The following is a 23,750-nucleotide window of genomic DNA, read 5'->3' as shown; positions in this document are numbered from 1 at the left end:
ATTTACACGCTGCAAGTTACACTTTGCTTTGGTTTGCCTTTCAGAGCACAAGGAGATGGCTACTGAGGCAAGAATCAAAACAGTGATTGTTTTGATGGCAGTGGAAGCTACTGTGTGGTAGAAAGGGTAAATTATTACAATTTTTACTTGCTTTTATTGTTTTAAATGATTGTGTAGCACTCCCAGCAAGTGCACTACGTACTTTTTATCGCTCTAGAACTACAGACCAGGACGTGAAAAAATAATCCTCTAACAGTGAGAACTTAGCCACTCGAACCAGTCATTTCAGAGGAACAGAATGCTACTGTTTGATACACTTGACTGTGACTTAAGATACATCTCTACTAATGCTGTATGGCTGATTCAGATTTCAGCTGTATCCCCAAGCATCTCTCTTTCTTATAAATCAGTTTGCTTCATAATACCGTTATTTTCTGGATCACAACATTCTAAAGAATACATACTTGCATTTGTAATTGTTAATCATTGAGAACTATGTGCATATCTATGCCAATAACACATTTCTGTGCCAATTCCTGCATGAAACAAAAGGAACATAAGAGTGTAGAGAAAGCAGGCCACATTTAGAGGCAGCATATATACAGCCAGCTGGTCACATAGATAGGATAAGTGCTTACAGCATAAAGCCCTTTGGGTTTCGGATGCCTTTACTCATTTTCCAGCTGGAGAAGACACTAGGATGTAACTGTTTGCTCTCTCAGAGGAGTCCATGCCATGCTGAAGTAGCAGATGGAGGATGAGAGTCAGTTATGACTTTGGGATTCCTGCAGATCAGTCCTACAGCTGATGAAAATTATGCAGCACACAAACCCAATCATGTTAAAACCCTACTGAGCAATCAAGATGACGGAGCTGTTATGTTTTCCTTTAAGGCAAAAGGAAATAGCCTTCTTCCCTCACACGTGCCCTCCACAAGCATGAAGATCATAGCACAGAGAACAGCAAAGCATACTTTAATTCAGAGAAGAAAAAAAAAGTATAAGCCACATTTAGTACAAGTATCCTTGCACTCATTTTACTGCACTAATTGCCAGATAGAACCATGCATTCATTTCCACTAAGAATTAAATTAACAAAGTGCTTTAACGTTCACCCATAAAGGAATGTGCTTTTTTTCTGCTGTTGCTTATAAATTAAAGTCAGCATACACATTCTCTTATACACTATGGGGTAAGAAATATAAATATTCCAGGCAATGAAATGGCCTTCACCATCACCATCCCTGTTCCAAAGGAACTCAAAAATCATACTCAATAACCATGTCGTAATGTACGAAATAATGACAAGAGGAAAGCCCTTCCACCATAGGATATATATATTTATTTGTGTATATATATTGTGTATATATATTGTGTATATATATACACAATATTATTGTGTATATATATATCTCACAGCATAGATACACAATTAAAACAAGAAAAAAGTTAATATTTAAACTTATCAATTTCATGGTAAACATTCATTACATTATATTCTCTGTCAGCTCAGAGACAGGAAGTTTTGAACATAAAAGAAAACAAACCCAGTACTGAAAGTCAGGTCTACGTAATTGTGTTTTTCAACAGTAATCAACTAGAATTTCATCAGTGGGCTTAGCCTTACTATTGCCTCCATAATAAATGAATGAACAAATGGACATATTTAAAGAAGGATGGTCATCACCTTCTACTCCAAAAGCAGAAACAAGGCAAGGCAGAAAAGTGAAGGCACAAGAACTCAACAGAACCTCAAAAAAAGTGTATGTTAGCTTCTCATTTCTCCATCTCATGGCTGCCCCCACTCCTGCGATGCCAAGAGAATCACGAGACACAAATGCCAGTTCATTCAAACACCCATAGGGCTTCCTCATATGGCAAAATGTGCTTGGCAGAAAGGCTAAAGCTACTTCAGGTATATGAATCTGCCTCCCTGTGGTAGCTTAACACCTTCCAAGGGTTCTTTACCTTGCTTTCCTGCCTTGACAGATAGTATGGTTATACCTGCCTAGCAAGATGCTGTAGAAACATGAAAAGTGCCTATGAAAGTAAAAAACTGAGTTGCAAGAAGTAAAGACACCATTTTACAAGAGCAAGTCACACATGGACAAGGAAGGGATTGGGACTGGCAAACAAGAAAAGAAAAAAATTAGATCCCTTTTGTTCCCTTTTCTTAATACTGAATTCTTACCTGTCCGATTCCTGGCAGTAAATGGGGAACAAGCAACACAGAATTGCTTCATTGTCTTCTGTAATAAAATCAAGCAGTCAAAAACTACAATGCCTGTGACCAGGCTGCATCTTGCACAGCTATTCAATATGCAGAAGATCTCTGCACTGCAGAATAAAATTAATCAGAGTTCTACGCAATGAGATTGGTTACACTGAGAAGAAGGGCTTTACAAAGAACATGTCACACTGAGCCGAGCTTAGAAATATCTGGCTGACAAGTGAGGTCAAAGACAAGCATGCAGAGCCCTCACACTAGGAAAAAAAATCAAATCCTGTGGTGGGTGAACAGGAACAGTGCCCATGAAAGCCAGACTGACAGTGAGATAGCCTGGGCCCAGCAGTTCAAAAGCTTTGCTACAGCTCTTTTAACACAGCCATTACGTTCCGATTAACTCCAAAGAGTCAGGACAGTATTTCAAAGATGCCCCTTTACTAGTTTAATTCTGCACCACAACAAAGCTCCAATGTGGGAAAAATCATCATAGAGAGAGCAGACCGTTTTCTGTCTATCAAATAATGGTTTGAGTTAGAAGGGACCTTAAAGCCCTTCCAGCCCCAGCCCCCAGCCATGGGCAGGGCTGCCCACCACCCATTCAGGCTGCCCAGGGCCTCATCCAACCTGGCCTGGAGCGCCTCCAGGGATGGGGCACTCACAGCCTCTATGGAGAGCAGTGCCAGGGTCTCGCCATTCTCTGAGTAAATAATTCTTTCCTAACACCTCCCACTTCTACTTTAAAACCATTCAGTCTTGTCCTATCACTATAAGACCTTGCAAAAAAACCAAACCAAACCAAACCAAACCAAACCAAACCAAACCAAACCAAACCAAACCAAACCAAACCAAACTCCCTCCTGCTTATAAGCTCCTTTAAAATACTGGAATGCTGCAATGACGTCTTCCCAGAGCCTTCTCTTTTCCAGGCTGAACAAACCCAGTTCTCTCAGCCTTTCTTCATAGCAGAGGTGCTCCAGCCCTCTGATCACTTTCATGACACTTTGCCTACATCCCGAAGGGTTAAAAAGTATGGAACATATGGAAAAACTTCTCTTCCAGAAGGAGTTCTATCACTTCTAAGTGCTAAGTAACAAAGCAATCCCATTTTTACCTCCTTCACGATTCCAAAGAACAGGAATCTCAGAATCCTGTTCTTTTAAAGCAAACTCCCCTAAGGCCTCAAATGATGCCATGCATCAATTCACAGAGCGGGTGTGGGTCATGTAAACTTATTTTTGTAACAAAAATATCCAGAAGGTCCATTCTAGATACACACCAAGTAGTTCCCAAATTGTAAAGGAAACGGAGTGCGCATCAACAACTGGTCCCCCTGACAGCATCAAATTACCTCTCTATGGGGGACGGTGATGAAAAGGGCTTTTCAGACCAAGAGACTGGTTAAAGTTAGCCCAAAGCAAAGTTCCCAAACCACACACTGTTTATGTGTAAAAGTCCTCAGGTCATATACAATGAAGATGCATAGGCTCTCAGAAACTGCTATCATTTACTGATCTGCTCATATTATACTTCCCACTAATGTAGACACAGATAATCCTGCCAAAGCCCTTGTTCTCTGGACAAGTAAGTTTGAGTTCACTTAGCCATAAAGATCTTATTTCTATTCCTTTTTAATGTATATGATCTAAAGCCTTACCTACACAGCCAAACAAAGGTAGATCAAGAACCTTCTATACTGGAGGCAAGCTCCATCTGCAAGAAGTACTTTGACAATACAGTTTAGACTTGGTTTCAAAATACTTGATTGCAAAGTAGACAAAACCTGAGGTTAAAGCCATTTGCAAGTGGCACAATTGTATATAATTATCTCACATGAAAATAATGTAACCGTAGTGATTAAAGTAATAAAAGAAGGGCTTGGCACTGAAATAGTACTCTTCTGATAGAGAAGCTGCATTTGTGCAGAAATTCCCTGTGCAGATGAACTTTCAGTTTCAGGAACTGTGCAAACAGTTCCTGAAACAGCTCCTGAATTTATTGCAGGCAAGATTTTCATCACTTACAGGGTAATTCCCAATTATCTGCCTTAAGAAAAATAGGATCTTTTTGTATTTATTTATTTTTTAAACTATTACTTTATTATCTCTATGCTTATAAATTACATTCTTATTTCTTATTGCTTTACACCACTTACAGAAGTCTATTACTGTAAAAATCTACCATTGCTGATGTGGCTCCTCGCTCTCTGTAACACTCACTAGATCAGAACTGCATGGCAGCCTTCCTCAAGAGAAGCTTTCTGATCCTCTGAATAAACTTATTCCTGCTTTTTCCTTTAATCATCAAGGGACAGATCAGCCAGTGATAATGAAGCCCAACAGAAATGTCAAGTGACTCCTGGCACAGATTAACAGCAAAGGACTTCACCTACAGCAGACAATGTGCAAACACACAGCCAGACTGAGTAACAAGATAAGTCAGATGTTTTAGTTTTGTGGCAGTTGATTCTGCAATCAGCTATGACTGCTGGAATACCACTCTGTGGTGAGGATCCAGATAGTTTTTTAATCACGTTTCATCCAGAGCCTAAAAGGGTACTATTGCTGGTACCTCACAGACAGTATGAGGGCTTGGAAAGTAAGGGTGATCCATGATCCCTGCAAGTAGCAACAAAAAACAAAAAGGATTTTAACTTTGGCAAAGACGATGCACCTAAAAAAAAATGAAGAAAAGGTCTTGTACAGCTAGAAAAATTGAATCAATTCAGATCAGAACAGAATGACTCTACAGGGCTTTCCCCTTGCTTTTCATCTATGGTAACATCACCATCATGATCTCACTCCCTTCCGCCAATTGTTTGCCTAAAGTCAGTGCCTCCTTTTCTGAAAGATTTCACACTTCTCCTCAACAGCTCACTGTGAAAACATACACAATACGTGATTCCCAAATCTCTCCACCTTATTTTCTATTGTAACTTTATAATGTATTTCAGTAAAGCATTTAGGGATTAGCCTTGAACCAAAAAAAGTTATATTTTTCACAGAGCAGCTTGATTTGTACAAATACGGATGAAGTAATTTGTCATTCTTAAATGCTGGATGGCTGATGCACAGTCAGATGAACTGCTTCTGGGGTTTTTTGTTCCTTAATATTTGCTAATTGCTTTGCCAGTGAACTTTCCCAGTTTCCTGTTCCCACCCTTAAATTACCAAGATCATGCTGCGTACGACCCTGGCTGCTTTTCAAGCACTTGCTATTTTCAACAACAAATGCTGATGGAAAAGTAAATGTGTTAGTCAATTCCCTGAACATTTTATGACGCTAGCTCCGATTTAGTATTTTCAGGTCATGCTTTTCAAGCATTCTCTGCTCTGGATATAGTATGCATTGACATTAGCCAGCATAATAGCATCCTCTCTCATTATTCCAATAACAAGCTGTTCTACATGGTCACACCCCTCACTCACTTCAGAGCACTTCCAAGCATACAACCAAATGCAAAAATCTAAATCTCTGCTTTGCACATCCTCATTATGCTGCTTTCAGAACTCAGCCACCTACTCTGCTGCTCCCCAGGAGCCTCTGCATATCCAGACCTTTCAGATATCAACAGCAATAATCTCTTAATGATCTGGGTTGATTTCTTCTTTGTTTTCATTCCCTTAACCAAGCACAGATCTATTATCTATCTACATATCTGCTATAACACAGTGAATTTCAAAAAGGCTTTAATCAATCCTCATCCTATAAAAGCTCAACTATGCAAAACTAATGCGAGTTACTATGGAGTCAATGTGACACAGACATCAACCCATATTTGATAAGACCTGTAAAAGTCTCACCCTCTACTCCAATCAGCCCTGGTGATTTTGTACAGGGGCACATGTACAGACACTGACATAGGGTCACAATACCTCCGCAGCATGAGACTTAGTGACAAGTATACAGCTCACAGTCTCATGAGAAGACAATTCTCCAGCTCAAGTGTGAGTCCTGCCAAAGAAAACATCCTTTCATTAAAACTGTATCTGCCAGTATCTCTTTGCCTTCACCAAGAAATCAGTACAACTGCACTTTTGCAAACAGCAGTTCTCAGCTCCTCAAGGGCAGATCTGGAAATTGTTTCCATCCTCCTCCAGCTGTCAGTTTCTAGTAGATGTCTCACTACATCCTCAACCAAGAGCAACTGCTGCACTTTTTGCACTTATCTACTATTCAGCCACTTTACATGGAGATTCCTTCACGCACACAGTGTTTTATACACAACTGCTGTTCCATTCTTTGAGAGCAAACATCTAACCTTATTTCTTGGACACCACTTGCTTTAATCAGTATTATCAAACAGTATCACTAAACAGATCATCTAAACAGACTAGTGTATCAATAACTGAATTTTAGTCTCCCCACTGTTATTTTAACTTAGCAAACAAAACCAGCCCCTATAGTTGGAACCCATTTGAATTGGATGTTCTGCAAAAAGTAGTGATTTTCTGAGCTGAATCATCTAACATAACATTGCAGATTTGTATGGTATAGGGCAGAGTATATAGCCACCACTGTCTAACTTTCAGATTACCCAAGAAAGGCATTGGTCACAGTCTGGTAGTGAAGGAGGAATAGCTTACCTCTTTTGGAGAATAAGTGCTCACTAGAAACTCCCAAAGGAGGCAATCTCCAAGTAGAGATGCTTCCTTCTTGGCTGCCAGCCCTTAAATGAGGTTAGGGAGGGGTGGACCCAGGGTTCACTCCTTCCAGTCACACAGGTGAATTGCTCATTGCTGTGCACCCAGGGCTGGCCAAACCCTCTCACCACGTACTCAGTCATCGGTTCAGACCACAACCTCATGGTTCCCATACAAGAGATGAAGAGAAATTTATGAAAAACGTTTGCAGTTCTGGAATATATTAGTTAACATGCACAGTGACCTTTACCTTTGAGTTCAAAGAGCTTTCTTGTCTTACCTTGCAGCTTCTTCAGCACAGCCACTTCCATCTTGAGAACTTGCTTGGGTTGCTGAGCTGACTCGACCTTCAGCGCCACATTCTCCCGGGTAAGCAGATCCATTGCCTCATAAATCTCCCCAAAGCCTCCACCACCGATTTTCTTCAACTAGAAAAGTACAAGGAGATTTGGTACAATGCACAAGAGAGATGGCAACAAATTGTCTCTCACAGAGCCAGGCACTAGCTCCTTTAGTGCACAGGCAGGAACAAATTCAGCTCCCAGTCTGTGCTGTGCTTGAATCACTTCAGTGCACAGTTAGGCAGAAGTCCAGCTGCCCACTTGACTGTGCTATGTATAAATTCTTTGCTGCACAACAAAAAACAAGCTCTGCAAGTGATGACACGTGATACATTCAAAAGAAAATGATAACGCCTATTACGCCAATAATGTTCTAGCCAACAAATCAAAGGAAAGAGCCTTTAAGGTGATAGCAGAATGACTGTGCAGAATGTGACAGATAAAAACTGTCATTCATCCTCTGCACATAGATCTGCAGTAAAACACAACCACAGTGGCTTGCAAGTAATAAATAAAATAAAGTTTGAACCTCATTCACAAGATTTTAAATACCACTGCAAGTTTTCAGATGTCTGACCTGCTCTGTTAGTGAGGCTATTTCAGTGCCATGTTCTGAGAACTGACAACTGCACTAACTCAAAGCAGTTCTGCATAAGCCACAGGTACTGCTCCATTCTGATTCTCAGTCTGTATTTGTTATTATTTTTTAAACTATGTCAAATGAAGCTTTTTGTATCTCTAAGCAAAATTAAACACTGCATCACAATACTACTGTCTCCCTACCTGGAAGCTAAAGAAACTGAAAGCTAAAGATGCCCAGGCTTCAGCATATCTGATACGCATCTACAGTATGTTGGATATTTGCTTGTTCTAGAGGACTCATCCACTCAGAGCACAAGCTGAGCCTTTCTTGGAAAGTGATTCCTTGATTTTCCCTCTGCTGAGACTTGAAAGCATATGTACATATAGATATACATATGTATGCAAGGCAGACTCCTGAAGTGTTGCAAATGTCAATGTCTTTGCCAGAACAATTTCTTTACTTCTTTATTATTATTTTTTAAATTTCTGTTTATCTTAAGTGTTAAAAGCACACTATGTTGCACAAAACCAAGTTCAAGTTTACAGCAGAGCTAGACCAGAGCTCATTTGATCTGCTTAGCACTTATTCATTGCATTCCGCATGTCCTCTGTTCGCAGCTGCTCTGGAAGCCCCGAGGACTGCTCATTTCCAAAGGCAGCAGTAACATTTGAAGAGAAAAAGCAGCTTAAATCAGCCAGACACTCAAACATGTATCTCACACAGTGTTTGCTGAAGTTTAAATTATGTTTGGATGTTTTCTGCACCATAGGGCCTGTCCTGTGCATCTGTTTAGTTTGATAAACAAAAGTTCCAGCCTTTCAAGGGCAGGTTTTTTCTTCTTAAGATGACTAAAACCACTTGCTTTCCTGGCCCCCAGGTGAAGAGAAACACTTCTGCACGGTAGCTGGAACAAGAGATCGTAATGCTTTCAGGATTAACACCCTGAGTACCATCTCTGAAGTTATTTCTGGATAACCTTTTGAGAGTTGCTATCCAGAGCCATTCTTCTTCTCTTTTCCCTTGTTATTTTTCGTCACAACATCATACTGAGCTACACTGGCATATTCAAACAGTAAACATCCCAATAAATAGGTCAGCACATATTCATAAATTATTATAGTGCAGCTCTACTTCCTCTTGGAAATTCATACTAAGTGAGCTGGCTTTCAATCAAAACAATGCTACATTCAGTACTGTAGCATGTCAGCTAGTATCTCAATGTTCAGTACAGGGGATCTTCCATTCCCTGGCATATTAATGACAAAGAAGTTGAGGAAAGGGATAGCAAAAGCTGAAGATGGCAAAAAGTTTACTTGGAACTTGAGGACATTGAAGGAAGATGGAAGAAGTCTCAGTGAGAAAATACACGCCATCGTAAACAAGAGTCATCAGTAATAAATACAACACAGTAGCATTGAAGAGGAGACATAGGCTACCCAAAAGTCTTAGCAAGTTGGAAATTCAATCAATTGATTTTAGAAGAAATATCCCTGAGCCAATACACAAAGATCCTTTTCCATTCGCTGGCCTCAACATGGACAGTTCTCATGTCCAACAGAGTGGTCAAAATGCAAAGCTACTACAATGTGAATGGAACTGCACAGTAATACAATTAGGATAGCAACACTGTAAGGATCTATAGGAAGGTCTTGTGTACAATGCACAGTACTGAGCACTTTGCTGTTAGAGGCTCTCAAAGAGGTAGAAGTGGTTCACTTCAGGATTAAGAGAATAAGTGTGAGCCTGGAAAACGAAGGACGGACAGACTAGAAAGCCTAGGACTGCTACCTCAGAAGAAACAAAAGAAAGTGTGTATCAGAAAAGCAGGCTGAGCAAGAAAGGTTCAGGTATTAAGATTGCTCACCTGGGAAAACAACTGAATTAAAGGATGCATGTAAGCCTATAGAGCAACAAATGTAAAATGGCATGAGATCAAGACAGTTTCTTCTGAATCAGAAAATTGATTTTAAACACACATTCTAGTCACTCTTTTATGGAAATTATTCTCTAGCATACTTTTCCCAGCACACCAGATGGTCCTGTTCATCATTTCCAGTACTGCCAACCTCCTTGGTCTTTCAGTAACATCCACAGGCAATCAGAAGCCATTTCCTTCTATCTGTTAGTGAGCAAGTTGTTATATTGCAGCTGAAGACATTAGCTGAGGTCAGGAGCTCCCACACCGGTATCTCCTTGTTGCTTGGATACTCTGTGGGAATTCACTGTCTTAAGGTAAATTCTACACAGCTTTCTGCTGGACACAAATGAGAGATGGGCTTATACCATTCAAGAAAACAAATAGGGAAACTGTTAGGTGCAAACTCTAGAAAGAGAAGGGATCACCTAATGAAAATGACATAACAGTTTACCATGAATCACCCAGCCCATTCCTTACTTCCCAGGGAATAGTCTCATCTCATCTTTTCCTACCTTCCATCAGACCATCTACTCTTTAGGCTGAGGTCAGTATCAAGATTCTTTCTACCTAAATGCAAGAGCCCATATGGAAGCCAGGTGTCCACATCTGAGGAGCTGAGTGAACAACTCATCTGATCAAATACAGGTATCTATTTTGACTCTCACATAGACAGCTAAATCAGTTGCATTTCAGACATGCTTATGGTCCTTCCAGTATGCCACCAGTGGCCACATCACCATATAGTTCATTGCAGCACTTCTTCCATTTTCTAGTCTTCATGACACACCAAGCCCTTGGAGTAAGTTGTTACCAAAAAGCCATTCTACCGGACTGCATTTTACTGGACTCAGCCCTGCAGAGAAGGACCTGGGGGTCCTGATCGATGAGAAACTTAACATGAGCCTGCGGTGTGCTCTTGCAGCTCGGAAAGCAACTGGTGTCCTGGGCTCCATCAGGAGAGGGGTGGCCAGCAGAGACAGGGAGGTGATTGTCCCTCTCTACTCTGCTCTTGTGAGGCCCCATCTGGAGTACTGTGTCCAGGTGTGGAGCCCTCAGTACAAGAAAGACAGAGAGCTGTTGGAGAGGGTCCAGAGGAGGGCCATGAAGATGATCAGGGGGCTGGAGCACCTCCCCTGCAAAGACAGGCTGAGGGAGTTGGGCTTGTTCAGCCTGGAGAAAAGAAGGCTGCAGAGTGACCTCATTTCAGCCTTTCAGTACCTGAAGGGAACCTATATCCAGGAGAGGAGTAAACTGTTTGAAAGGGTGGATAACAGCAGGACAAGGGGAAATGATTTTAAGTTGAAGGAGGGAAGATTTAGGTTGGATGTCAGGTAGAAGTTCTTTACTATGAGAGTGGTGAGGTGTTGGAACAGGCTGCCCAGAGAGGCTGTGGATGCCCTATCTCTGGAGGTGTTCAAGGCCAGGTTGGATGGGGCCCTGGGCAGTATGGTCTAGTAAATGGGGAGGTTGGTGGCCCTGCCTGGCAGGGGGGTTAGAAATTTATGATCCTTGAGGTCCCTTCCAACCCGGGCCATTCTGTGATTCTTTGTGATTCTGAGGACTGTTTGGTGTAGCAAGCTCTGATGTGAGGGTTCCAGGAATTCCCTAGACTGGGCTTTATCTCAGGACTACCAATACAAAACTGCTATGCCCCAGTGCAGCACACCAATATCTAAAGCCCCTCTGGACATATCAGCAGTTATACAAAACATAGACTATTCCCTTTGAAGTCTCCTTTAAATATCCTTAACATTTTGGATTTATCCAGAACAGACTTTTGCAACAGAATCCTTCAGAACCTGGGGGAGGAAAAAAAGAAAAGAAATCCCTCCCACTAAGCAGAAAACAGTACTCTGGCAGGAAAAAAGCACAGGTCCACTGGGAAAACGGAAAACTGCACTGTTTCACAGAGACAGGTCAGAAAAACAAGGCAACCCTCCAACCCCCGCCCCCTCCCCCTGCCTCCCAGCAACCAAAAATAGCCTTTAATTACTAATTTCATCTTTTATCTAGCAAGCAAATAAAACATCACTGCTCTAATCAAAGTCTGCCTTCCAAGGATATTATATACAGATAAGATCTTCCCAGGAAAGGAGATATTCAGTCAGTGGCAAGGTCAGGAAGCAGAACACGAGCTCTTAAGACAGAGAGAAGGACCAAACTTAAGGGCAGTGAACTCAGCCAGGGACAAGGCAGTCACCCACAGGCTTCAAATGCTGCCAAGGGCAAACAGTAACTACTGCAACTACCTCCTAGGAACACTTCTATGGTCAGGTCTGCAACAATTATAGCCCACCTCAACAGGCCAGCTCGTCTAGAAATGTCAAGCAGGCTTCATCTGATTTAATGAGAAGTGAGAAATAATAGACTGACATTCACTAAACTCTCAGAGTCTACTCACCTTGGAGTTGCACTGATCTCAAAGGATAACTAACACAGATAAAACATGCCCAAACTGAGAAGCCATTCAAGAATTCAACTAGTCAAATTCTGATGAAGAGATGCATCCATTCAGACTTAACACCTAGACCTAGTCTGAAGCACATACAAGCCATGTTTTAGTTCCCATCCTTGAGTGCAGCACTACATATCAGAAAGAGCACATGTGGATCAAGTCATCCTGTGGTGCATGAGTTCCATGGAAGAGTTGCATGGTTCTAGTACCATTCAAATTTCACCTAGTTAAAAGATCTGCAGGTAAAGAAGGATGACTCAAAAGACTGCTTGTTCAAGTCCAAAAGTTTTGATGAAAGGCACAAGTACTCCCTGTCCATTCCTTTCTCCAAAAATAACAACAAATCATTGTCAGAAAGCCAAGTTTTACTTACTTGGAGCAACAGGAAAATGAACTACCGCCAAGCTAACTGCAGAGAACTAACATCTTCATTTGTCAAAATTTGTCACCAAGCATATAGGAAGAGAGGAGGAAAGGAATTCAAGGAATACATTAAACCAGACTAAAATAAGAACTTAGCTCAATACTGGAAGTATGCCAGTGTTAAGAAGTACAAGGTTCAAGCAGGTGCCCAGCCAGAGATAGTCACAATGGGAGAACAAATTACACAAAAAGCCTTCTGGCATTTCAGCCCCAGTGCCACATAAATATCCCACACACCTGCTTGAGTAGGATCCACTACTTCACAGCAAAGCTCTCCTGTCCAGGTTGCATGCTACGTATTAAATTCAGAAACACCCATGAGAAAAAAAGCAAAAAAAAGCTACCATTAAAATGCACCTGCTTAAGAAGCACCCCCCTTTTTATCTGTAACTTGCTCCTATTGTGCCCAATCCCTTGGGCCAACAGCGGTATAATTATATTTCTGTCAGACTACTCTGAGTCCCATACAGCTCCTGGTTGTGACTGGTCACATGCCAACAGCTGGCACACAAGGGGATGGCACACAAGACCTATCTAAGGGGCATATACTCTTGAGGGGACCAGCAATGACCATGCAGTGAGGGATCACAACACAACTGAGTTAACACAAAGCAAAATACCATGGATGGAACCAGGCATCAGAACCTGGCATTTCTCAGTGCAATTTTTGCCCTTAAGCAAATAACGCAATCTCTCAGAGACTTCAAGCAGAGTAATGATCTCACTGCAGTATTTAAGAACACTATGAGCTAACACCACAAAATACAAAGGGCAGTTACTCCACTTGGAGTTAGTTGTTGCTGGCGGTATACCTGCATGTTTCCTATTTTCTGAGATAGAGTAGTTGGTAGAGCTTCTATCTGTCCCCAGGCTCACACAATCATGCAATAATGAAGCCACTGAATCCCACGCTTAGAGACTACACAAATTCAAAATCAGTTTGAAATGTTTCACTATGAGCATAACTGGACATATCTGGGGCTTCTAAAGAGTCCTGCAGCATCCATGAACAAAGTTACTCAGTCTGGATTGTGAAAGAAAAACAAACAAAACAGACACACGCATACACACATACACACACACACAATATAATGATTTGCAGGAGAACTTTTGGCCCTTCCAGCCATGAAATAGAACCTTGAGGTTTGATGAACTGTAGGGACAGCACAAGCCCAAACAAGCTTGTGTCCAGAGGAAAGGGCAAGAGTATCTGCATCAATATACTCAAAGCAACAGCTGGCATCAGAACTGTATCTAACGGCAGCTTTGCAAAGAACATGCACCAATGTGATCAAGTTGTAAGGTCTGAGACATCTCAGTTTGTGCAGGGATGGTTGGCTAAAGGCTGCGAACAGCATTTCCTGAGAAGTCAACAAGCATGGAACAAGTTTCAAATCCTATACGTCAGTTGGCCTGTACATACATCAGCATTCCAAAACAAATGTACATGCTCCAGCCAAAAGCTGCAAGAGCACAGCAAGGCTTCCCTGCATTTGAACCGGAAAGCTTTGGGGAAGGGTGGGGGGTGTCTCTGTTTTGATATCTAATTGCAGAGAAAATAGAGATCCTCCATCTGCTCTCAGGAAGCACAGAGATTGAGGAGCAGTTTGAGTTGCTTAAAAATAAATAGGTTGTTAGGGGATAAGCCAGACAGGAATGTGAATGCTGTGGAGAAACCAGTAGCAAAACACCATGATGAAGAGAGGTAGGCAATGGAGGAGTAACAGGAACAACACAAAGTGTAACTCCTAAAGAGCAACAAAGAGATACAGGCAAGAGGTAACACTAACAAAAGGATGATACCTTATCTGCAGTGCGCTGTTGAAAATAACCTATCCTCAACTGAAGCCCAGTTCAGAGTTTCTTTAGTCCTCTGCTATTCACAACTCATTGCAAAACCCAGGAGGCAGCTGTGCCACATCTGGACAGCACAGAGAAACTCCTTAGTGCTACTACTACAAACCACCTGCAGTTCAAACGAGGGAGTTTTGTGCTGTAAGTGTAATGGTTCAAACACTGCCAGTAATTCAAGTCAGAAATGGACACAATGGCACAGATGTGATTTGAATTAACATTTAGTATAACGTTATATTCTCCTTTCTTTGTCTGAGGTGATAATATAATGCTACTTCCCCCCATTCACTCCCAGGGACCTCACTCTAGCATTAGAGAGAAAGCCTTGCATGTAAGAGGAAGTACATCCTCCTACATCACCCAGTAGAACATTCCTGACACAGATACGACAGCAGTAAGGAACACAAAAAGGTGAGTTTAAATGGCAAAGTCATGCCACAGATATTAAGATCTGCAGCCATAAACACACACACTAGATGAAATGGCTACTGATTCAATGTACCCGGTTCAGCTTGCACGCTACAGAAGACAGTTACAAAGACCTAGAACTCTTAATATGTGAGGATGTAATTTAAAAAGTGCTAGAATAAATTAACATCAAAGTTTACCAACAAGCTAATTATGGAACTTCTGACTTTTGAAGTAGATTACATTATAAACTCAAGCATTTGCTTCTGAATTATCTTTTTGTAATGCAATTTATTTATAGGCGCATTTCTAGTATTCTTTGCCAGAATAACTCGAAATCCAAATTTCTTATTAAAATATGACTCAGACAGCTGCAACAGTTCAATCCTAACTAAAAACCCCTGGCAGCTTTAGTCTTCTAAAAATACCAGACATTATAAACACCAGAGCAATACTGACTATCTTCTTTCAGTATCTTACTAACACATTAAAACTATACCATTCCATGTTTGCTCGCTGGAGCCCGGGACGAACAAGAAAGTTTCTATACCACTATAGCAGGAGGTGGTCTTCTGGACCCACCAAAGGAAGCATAAAGGCAGAGCTACTCACCACTTTCCAGCGATCTTTGACCACATAATTGGCCGGAAGGATGTCGACCTGCTCCCCTCCTCCACTCATGTTTGGTTCGTCCTTGATGACTGCTGCTAGGCACTGCATTTGCCAGCCAGAGAGTATTTTAGTAGCTCCCAATTTAAATGAGCCATTTATCTGAGGAAAAAAAGAGGTGGGGGTAAGGAATGGCAGAATTAGTACAAATTATGGCAGAAGTACATGCTACATTCTCACAGCTTTCGCTTAGAACTAAATCAGAACCAGACTCTTAGGAAAGAAGGCTAACTCACCTCACAGATACCTGAGCTCAATCCATGCATACACTCGGCAGGCACAATCATGCTTCAGGTCAGCAGCACAAACAAAAAAGGTGACAATTACCAGCTATACCATGCAGGAGTCCAGTGCTCTTGTGCACAACAGCCAAAAAGTCAAGGAGAACCTAATGCCAAATGCTGTAAGAGCTGTTACAGTTACCCAGCAAAAAGGTCTTGTTTTAAGAGAGCGGCTGCAACATGGGCAGTTTTTATGGTTTTCATTGGATGACATCCAACACAGATCAGAAGGGTTTGCCAGGAATTGCATCCAATAAGCCTAAAAGCATCTGAATAGGGTAGAAGGGCTTTTAGAGAGCCAGGATTACAGACACTGTGATGAACAGCCAAGCAAAGAAGATGGGGATGGTTAGAAGGGGCTTCAGCCATCTATATATTAGTCCTCCTCACAGCATATGCACTGCTAAAAATTATCAAATAGAGATACAGAAAAATCTCTTACTGCCATAGTGTTTGCATTCTACCTCATGCCTCCTTTCCGTGCTTTTATAGGGATCTCCAGGTAGCCTACACCTAAATCAGCTGTTTCCTTTTTTTTTTTTTTTTAAATTACAATTGTTCTATAAAATTGACTTCCAGATACACATTAACTCCACTGCCCTAGAAGAAAATTAATTTGAAACAGGACAAATAGAAGATTTTCCTAATGCATTTTGCCTTTTTCCCTAAGATTCTTTGCTTGCTTTAGAAGTAGGCCAGACTACATGGTCCTTTAAGCTTTTTTTGCTATTCTGTCTTCCTTCCCTAAAGATATTCCACATTTCCCTTCCTAAAAATGAGTGCTACTGCAGCACTCTGACTGCAGAGTTAAATGAGTTCAACATCATAAATACCAAATGAGAATAAAAGACCACCACACCTCTTCAGGCAAAAAAATAATAATGAAAGAAGTCCCCAGTAAATTATGGGCTCAAGAAGAGAAGATTCCCCAGCAATAAAAGGACCAAGAAGGAAGGACGGGTAGTGACCAGCACACAGTGTGCACAAGGAAGAGGCAGATAGAAATATGTCACAAAGTTCAAGACACAGAGGTTGATCAAACATGGAAGGATACGCAGCACTTCACAAGAAGACGCTGTTCTAGAGATAGAATGTAACTGTGGAAGAACCAAGCAGCAGAATGTAATGCAGTAAGAGGGCTTTTGTGAAGTGTTCATGCAATCCAACATCTGATGAGAGTATAATCAACATGATGAAAGAGAAATAGGAAGGAAACTGAATTGTAAACAAATTTCAGAAGAAAAGATGCTGTGAAATGCTTTGAATTCCCATAGAGTCTTGTAACTGTATGAGGCAGCAGCTTTTTTGGCCTCCAGCTACTGAGGGCAGTAAGAAACTGGAAAACTCTCCAGTGAAAGAAAAATACACACTGTGTTTGGCAGCAGAGTATTTTTTTCTTACTCCTAATAAGTAATTCTAATGCCATTCCCAAGCTCCTCCATGCTAGCCAGAACAGCTGAACTGACCCACCCCATGATCCCTATGAGCTTAGCACGTGCTGAGAGGTGAGAGCACAACACCTCATTGCAGGCTGTACAAGACAGAGAATCTCTCCAAAATCCCTCCTGGGGCTGGCTGTTTGTTATTACTTAAATAAAAGACATTTAATTATAGACTGTCCTAAACCCTTAACGTTACAAGAATACAAAAGTGCATTAATGTAGGTGTACAGAGATGCAGGTACATGAAAGTCTCTCAGCATCAATTAATGAGGGCAAGCACAGCACAGTGCAGCTCTGGCATGTAGGCAGTACAGAATCAGCTGGAGCACCACAACACAGGGCTGGTAGTAGCAATGAAGACAGACAGAAAGGAGTTTGGGAGTTTTACAGAGTTATGCATTATCTTTCATTTGTTAAAAGCAATATACCTAAAAAGCATAGGGCATGATGTAAGCACCAATGCCACATGTGCGTGTCTAGTAAGCAGTGGTGGAAAGTAATGTGAAAGAATCATTTAGAAGAGAGACAGTATCCATAGCTAGGAAGACAGAACTGCTTGCTGTAGTACTGAATATTCTGTTTTTCTTGATCAATGTTACAAGTGCACAAAAAAATCCCAGTATGTTTGTCATTCAAGGAGATCCAGAAAGCTTTAGTGGCTTTGAAATGGAATAAAATCCTCCTGGGGCACTACCATGAATAGCAGCCATTTGGTGATAAAGAATTACATAACAAAGTTTATTGATATGCTCCGGTACAGCCACAGTGGTGCAGCCAAACAAAAAAAAACAAACAAACAAACAAAACCAATAATTTAATTATAACCTGAGACAAATTTCAAACTGTTTTAGACGGCAGAAGCAGCACAAAGTGGCGATAACAAAAATCTGATCCTGAGGCAGTATTAACACTGCAGAAATAAGCTTAGGCTTATTGACTGAGGGTTTATCAGAGTAACGTTGAAGCACTGCCTACAGCCATGACAAAAATATAACACACATTAATCAAGATCCCCAGAAGCACCACAGAGGAAGGGCCAAAAAAGGGGCAGAATTGATGCTTTCTATGCAAAGGTAAGAGCATGTATGTTATGCAGTACTTTAATTCCACCTAAAAAACAAATACAGTGCAAATATTGTTTGACCAGCACAAGTCCATTGCCAGCCCTGAGTCCCTGCTAGGTCTGAATTTGCTGGTGTAGCCACAGAAATAAGGTGGTGAAAGACGGTCAAGGGGCGCTACCCAATACACAGCACAGAGCACCACCTCCATATGTTAAATGATAAGCAGTGTCAAGGGGACCTGGAGCAGAGGTGGAACGATTATAGCTCTCTTAAGCTCCAGTAAGGATGTTTCTGATTCCAGTGGTAAGTATGTGAACTCTGAAACATCTTTGTCACTTTCAGATTTAAGATGTAGAGACTGCAGAATGCAAAGGCACATAACTTGGAAGATGGGAAGACAAAAACTTTCAGATTGCCTTCTTGCTGTAGGTAATGTACTATTTTCCAGGAAACAGTTGTATCCATATCCCAAGAGGAGAAGGAAGAGCACTGAGGAAGCCTAAGACACTGTGAAACTGGCTTCCTAGAAATAGTGTATGAAACAGAATGAAAGCAGGTGTGAGAAAGAAACAGTGACAATAACAGAACTAAATCCTGTCTCTTGGCCAACCTCAGCATCCAAAAGTGTGAAATCAGCTCTTGCATACTGCTGTCTCTTCCAGCCCATACTGGAGAATCTGTAGTGTAATATAAATTTAGTCTTGGTCTTTAAAAAATGTATATATGTACATATATATATAAAATCCATGCTTAACAGGCCTCACTACGTATTCTGACACACTGCTCTGCTATATGTTCCTTCTGTTTTGTATCTACACAGCTCCAGTGAACAGCACACGTGGTTAACCAGTCTCTTTAATTTTAAGGCATCTTGCAAGAAAACTGATGTAATATAGCAGCAATTACTGAACTGACATGAACACCCAGACCAACAGAAAAAGCATGACTATGACAGGCAACAGTAGTAAAATTAGAAGGAAAGTCTGCATGAGAATTATTTCAGTGCAATGACTGATGTTGTAACCTATCAGTCAGGCAGAGCCTTACGTCAAACACATCTGCCTGGTTCACATCTGTGTTCATTGGGAGATCAGCTCACAGTAAGCAAAAGGAACTTCACGGAAGCTGCTGGCTGAAGAACTCTTCACTGCAGATGCTTGCAGAGATTTGCAAACTGACTTGACAAATTCATTAAAATCAATAACAGTTAAAAATCCACTGAAGAGCTGCATAGAAACATTTCACCTTTAGTTTAAGAAGCTGTCAGTTCAGTTTGCTGAAGGCGGTGTAAGCATTCTGGTAAGATATTTTATATGCTTTCCCTGCTCTCATTCTCTACCCCAGATATCTTCTTGGCTATCTTCCATGAAGAAAGCTCTGCTAATTATATGACAGCTTTCCTATATTAGTTCATTTCAGTCTTGGTATGCTTTGTTAGTAGCGTTCAAAATACAGCCAAGTTGAAAAGTCATCAGACTCGAAGTGGTTATTAAACAGCAGAACAAAGCTCTGGAGGTCTGTCTCTCACCATCTTACTAAAGGTCCTGGGACAGTCTTAAGTGTCTTTATCTCACTGCTGAGGAATCACAACATGCCACTCTATTTCAGGATACATCCTCACCATTGGAAGTCTACAAATTAAAACAATTAGAACAAGTGAAGATTATTTAGACTGCTGTAGCCCAGAACCCTCATCAAAGCGTTGCCACCCATCCTGAACTGCAGATCCCAATGGTATCTTATGAAGTTGATATGAACTAAGGCTTTTTATGCAAGATAACGCCAGAAGTCTGAAAAACAAAAGCAGCAACCCCAGTAAAGTGCAGTCTAGAAGTCAGTTCAGTCTTTCTTTCCAATATGTGAATGAAAGGAAGAAAAAAAATAATATTTTAAATAGAATATTTAAATAGAAAATTTAAGCATAACTTCAGTGTTCCCACCATGAATATTGTTTTAAAAGATCCCACAAAGACAAAGGTTTACAAGCACTAGGCCAAAATGAAACCGATGCAGCAGAGAATGAGAATACAAAAGGATTAGGAGTGCTTAGAAGTAAGAAAGAACAGCAGCAAAGCTTCCAAGTGCAACTGAGCAGCAGAAATTGGGCTCAGTCAACAGCAGGATTAACAGTAGGCACTCATCCCCTCTCACTGTTCTACAAACTTTATGTTTCCATCATGCAATACTAATCATAAAAATGAAACACCTTGTGTTAACACAACAAAGATATGTATCTTTAAATCTCTGTGTAACAAAGCTGCACTATGCACCAGCATTCTATTATTAGGATAGAAAGGTATACGATAACATAAGAGAATTGATTAGAAGAAAATACATTGCAGTGAACTAACAGCTCTTCAGCCCTGGAATGCATCATACCTCCTGCTGAATTTGAAACAGCAATTTGAAACAAGTCATATGTTAGGGTAAGTCTGACAGCAGGAGCTCGAAAGTTCTGAATTGTTCCTTGCAAACACATCTTCCTTCATTGCCTGCCTCTGCTGTACTGAATCCTGCACAGACAGCAGGCTCAGCTCCCAGCAGTTGTGGCTTATTGTCTGCTCTGTGACACGCTCCTCTCATAGGCATGCAAGGATATCAGCCTTAGAAATTCTGGATTCGCTATTCACAGCATTTCAGTTCTGTAAAAATAAATACATAAAGATATAAAAGAAAGGTTGCAAGATGCTGGGAGTATTTTTCACCTTTGAAAAGCTTCTGTTTTATGACCACAAAGGAGTGATGTAAATATGACTGAAAAACAATCTGAAATGCTGCAATCAAGACAGGCAGCTCTAGACTCACTGCTAACCCCAGGCTGCACTAAATAGAGTGTAACGTGACAGCAGATGCCCCCTAACAGCACTCTTACTGTTACCTGTTCACACAGCCAAGAGAAGATACTGTGGTCTGCACAGTGACTTACAACTATTAGCATATGCCTTAAGCAAAGCAAAGCCCCCAGACACACAAGATCAGGCACATCCAAGTCATGGCTGCACACCGCCATCATAGCAGCCCTGCCCCACCAAACGGCCCGGCCCTGAGTGTGCACCCATCACTCCCAACAACCACACAGCGGTGTGAGTTGATCATAGCAAATGGTTTTGCGCACTGTGATACACTGGCTGAACACAGCCCTATGAACAGCAAAAAATACACAGCCGTGCTTTGCTTTTTGATAAAGGGATTTGGGAATAGGTTTTGAGAGTGCCGTAAAAATTATCCATTTCATTTGATCTGCAACTCCATTTCAGTTGACATAAAGGCAGATGTTGATGAGGTGGCTGTAGAGGTTGAACCTTCCCACCAATATCAACAGTTGCAACAGAAGCAGTGGGTCACCTCTACTGGTGCAGACTGTTGTAAGTATGGCACACAAGCTCTTGTTCACTGCTGATCCAAATGCATAACTAATGGTGGTGGCTGTGCAGAAGAAATAGTGTTTCATAGCTGAGAATTCGTTCCATTAAACAATGTTATTGTATTGGTTGTGTTTTTCATGGAGATAATTAGGAGGCACTACTTTCAGAGCAGTCTTCATAGATGTGGCCCAAGACAATTCCTATTCACTCAGTGTGTCCCAGGCAAGCTAAAAGGTTGGACATTAATGCACTGATACATTCCTTCAGAGACTGAATTAGCATACATTACAAAGCACTCAGATACAGCAGTTATTTCTGTGCCAAAACCAGCTATCTAAAGGAGAATTAGTTTGCTACTTTCTTCTAAACTCCATGAACCAAATTGCTCCAATTTTTGAACAAAGCAGAAAACTAAATAAATGGAAACCAAGAAACCCCTCCTGCATCATAACCAACTTAACCTGTTTTAACATAACAAATATCACAGTCTGCTTAAATTGAGCACTAACTGGAGTTTAAGCTTATCTACTACCTGCAGAGCCAGTATTGATTGCTATTTGCAAAGCTTGAGTAGTATGCTAAACAGGTAGCCAGAACAAATATATGTGAACAAAAGCAAGAGCTACCAGAGGTCATACTTCTTGGAGGCTGGAACCAGATGGTCTTTAATGTCCCTTCCAATCAGTGCCATTCTATGATTCTATGGCTCTGGGGTCAACCTCGGACTGCACCCAGCATGCAGAGACATCACACAGAGACTGGAACAGGCTGTGGAGGCTGGCGGTCACTGTCCCTGGAAGCATTCAGGAACAGTGGAGATGTGGCACCGAGGGACATGGTTAGTGGGCGTGGTGAGGGTGGATCAGTGGTTGGACATGACGATCTTGGAGGTCTTTTCTTCACAACTGTGTATGTTCTCAGCTGCTGCTCCTGGATTAGCCTGTTTAATTGACCATTTTGTACCCTAAAGCATCTCTCTAAGGCAATTCCTCTGCTTCCTCCCTGCAGAGGAGGGAGCTTATCCTCCCACAAAGCTTATCTAGTTTCAGCTCCCCTGCTCTGTGCAGGACTGCCAACCACTAGGCTAGGCTGCCCAGAGTCACATTCAGCCTGGCCTTGAATGCCTTCAGGGATGGGGCAAGAGGATTCAGATGATAAGAGCATAACAATAAGTGCCTGAGCACAGAACACTATACTTGCCACATGGACTCAACATCTGGAAGATGGAGGATGAAGAAGGGTCTGCATCCAGCATCTTCCTAGCTGGGACCACCCCAATTTGTGCAAAAAGAAATCTTTACTATTGAAGAAGTCAGACTGATGGATAACACTGAAGCTGCATGTAACCTTTGGATGAAACACTAACTTTACAAGAACTGCTGACACTAAATAAACTAAAAATAGTGAAGCTTAGGGTCGATTTTGAGCTGCAGATTGTGAGAGTGTCCGCCTATAATATCTGGATTCTGATGTGTCTGAAAACAAGCCACCAGCCCAAGGATCTCCACTCATGGCACTGTGCATGTCAGGAATCTCTCCTTGGGTGCCCTGTTTTAGCTCTGCACCTTGTGTTTGCAATCCTACCAAAAAATGTGTAGATGTGGCACTTAAGGATGTGGCTTAGTGAGCACGGTGATGATGGTGGTTGGACTAGATGATCGTATAGATGTCTAACCCAAATGCTTCTACCTTCCTATGAAAAAAAAAAAAACACCAAACCAACCCCATGTATTTACAGATGCAACACTAAGACTTTGCGTTGCCTTCTGAAATCTTACAAAAATTAGAGTAAGTGAGGCAAGCGCCACTTGCTGCACTGTTACATCATATCAGACTAAATGAGCCTAAGTGGGACATTTTTTCCTGTTTTTCAAGCTCGCTGCTGATCACAGCAGAGATTGTTTGTAATTATACAGAAGAGATTTCCTGAGACTGATGGAAACATTTTATCATGCCAGCTGTTAGTCACTCAAACCAACTCTCTGCAGCCCTCCTGCTACTATTTCTACTGTGCTTCAGACAACAAAAAAATCTCTCCCTTAGATGGAGCACACTCAGTAGAGCATGTTTAACCTTCCTCT

The 23,750-nt window shown here is 41.4% G+C and overlaps 1 protein-coding gene across 1 annotated transcript in view; it reads right to left on the bottom strand.

Moving 5' to 3' along the window:
• Positions 1 to 15,947, bottom strand: part of TTBK1 (tau tubulin kinase 1) — a 74,152-nt gene extending 58,205 nt beyond the window's left edge. Inside the window, exons 1-3 of the mRNA XM_015857004.2 lie at positions 15,754 to 15,947; positions 15,461 to 15,619; positions 7,147 to 7,294 (exon numbers count right to left, since the gene is read on the bottom strand). Coding sequence (XP_015712490.1) covers positions 7,147 to 7,294; positions 15,461 to 15,619; positions 15,754 to 15,804 — 358 coding nt within the window. The 5' untranslated portion in view covers positions 15,805 to 15,947. The remainder of the gene's footprint in view (positions 1 to 7,146; positions 7,295 to 15,460; positions 15,620 to 15,753) is intronic.
• Between the last annotated feature and the right edge of the window lie 7,803 nt (positions 15,948 to 23,750).

Source organism: Coturnix japonica, chromosome 3, assembly GCF_001577835.2.
Source record: "Coturnix japonica isolate 7356 chromosome 3, Coturnix japonica 2.1, whole genome shotgun sequence".
Classification (NCBI taxonomy): domain Eukaryota; kingdom Metazoa; phylum Chordata; class Aves; order Galliformes; family Phasianidae; genus Coturnix; species Coturnix japonica.
Note: the sequence above shows the minus strand (reverse complement) of the source record. Positions and strands in the feature narration are given on the sequence as shown.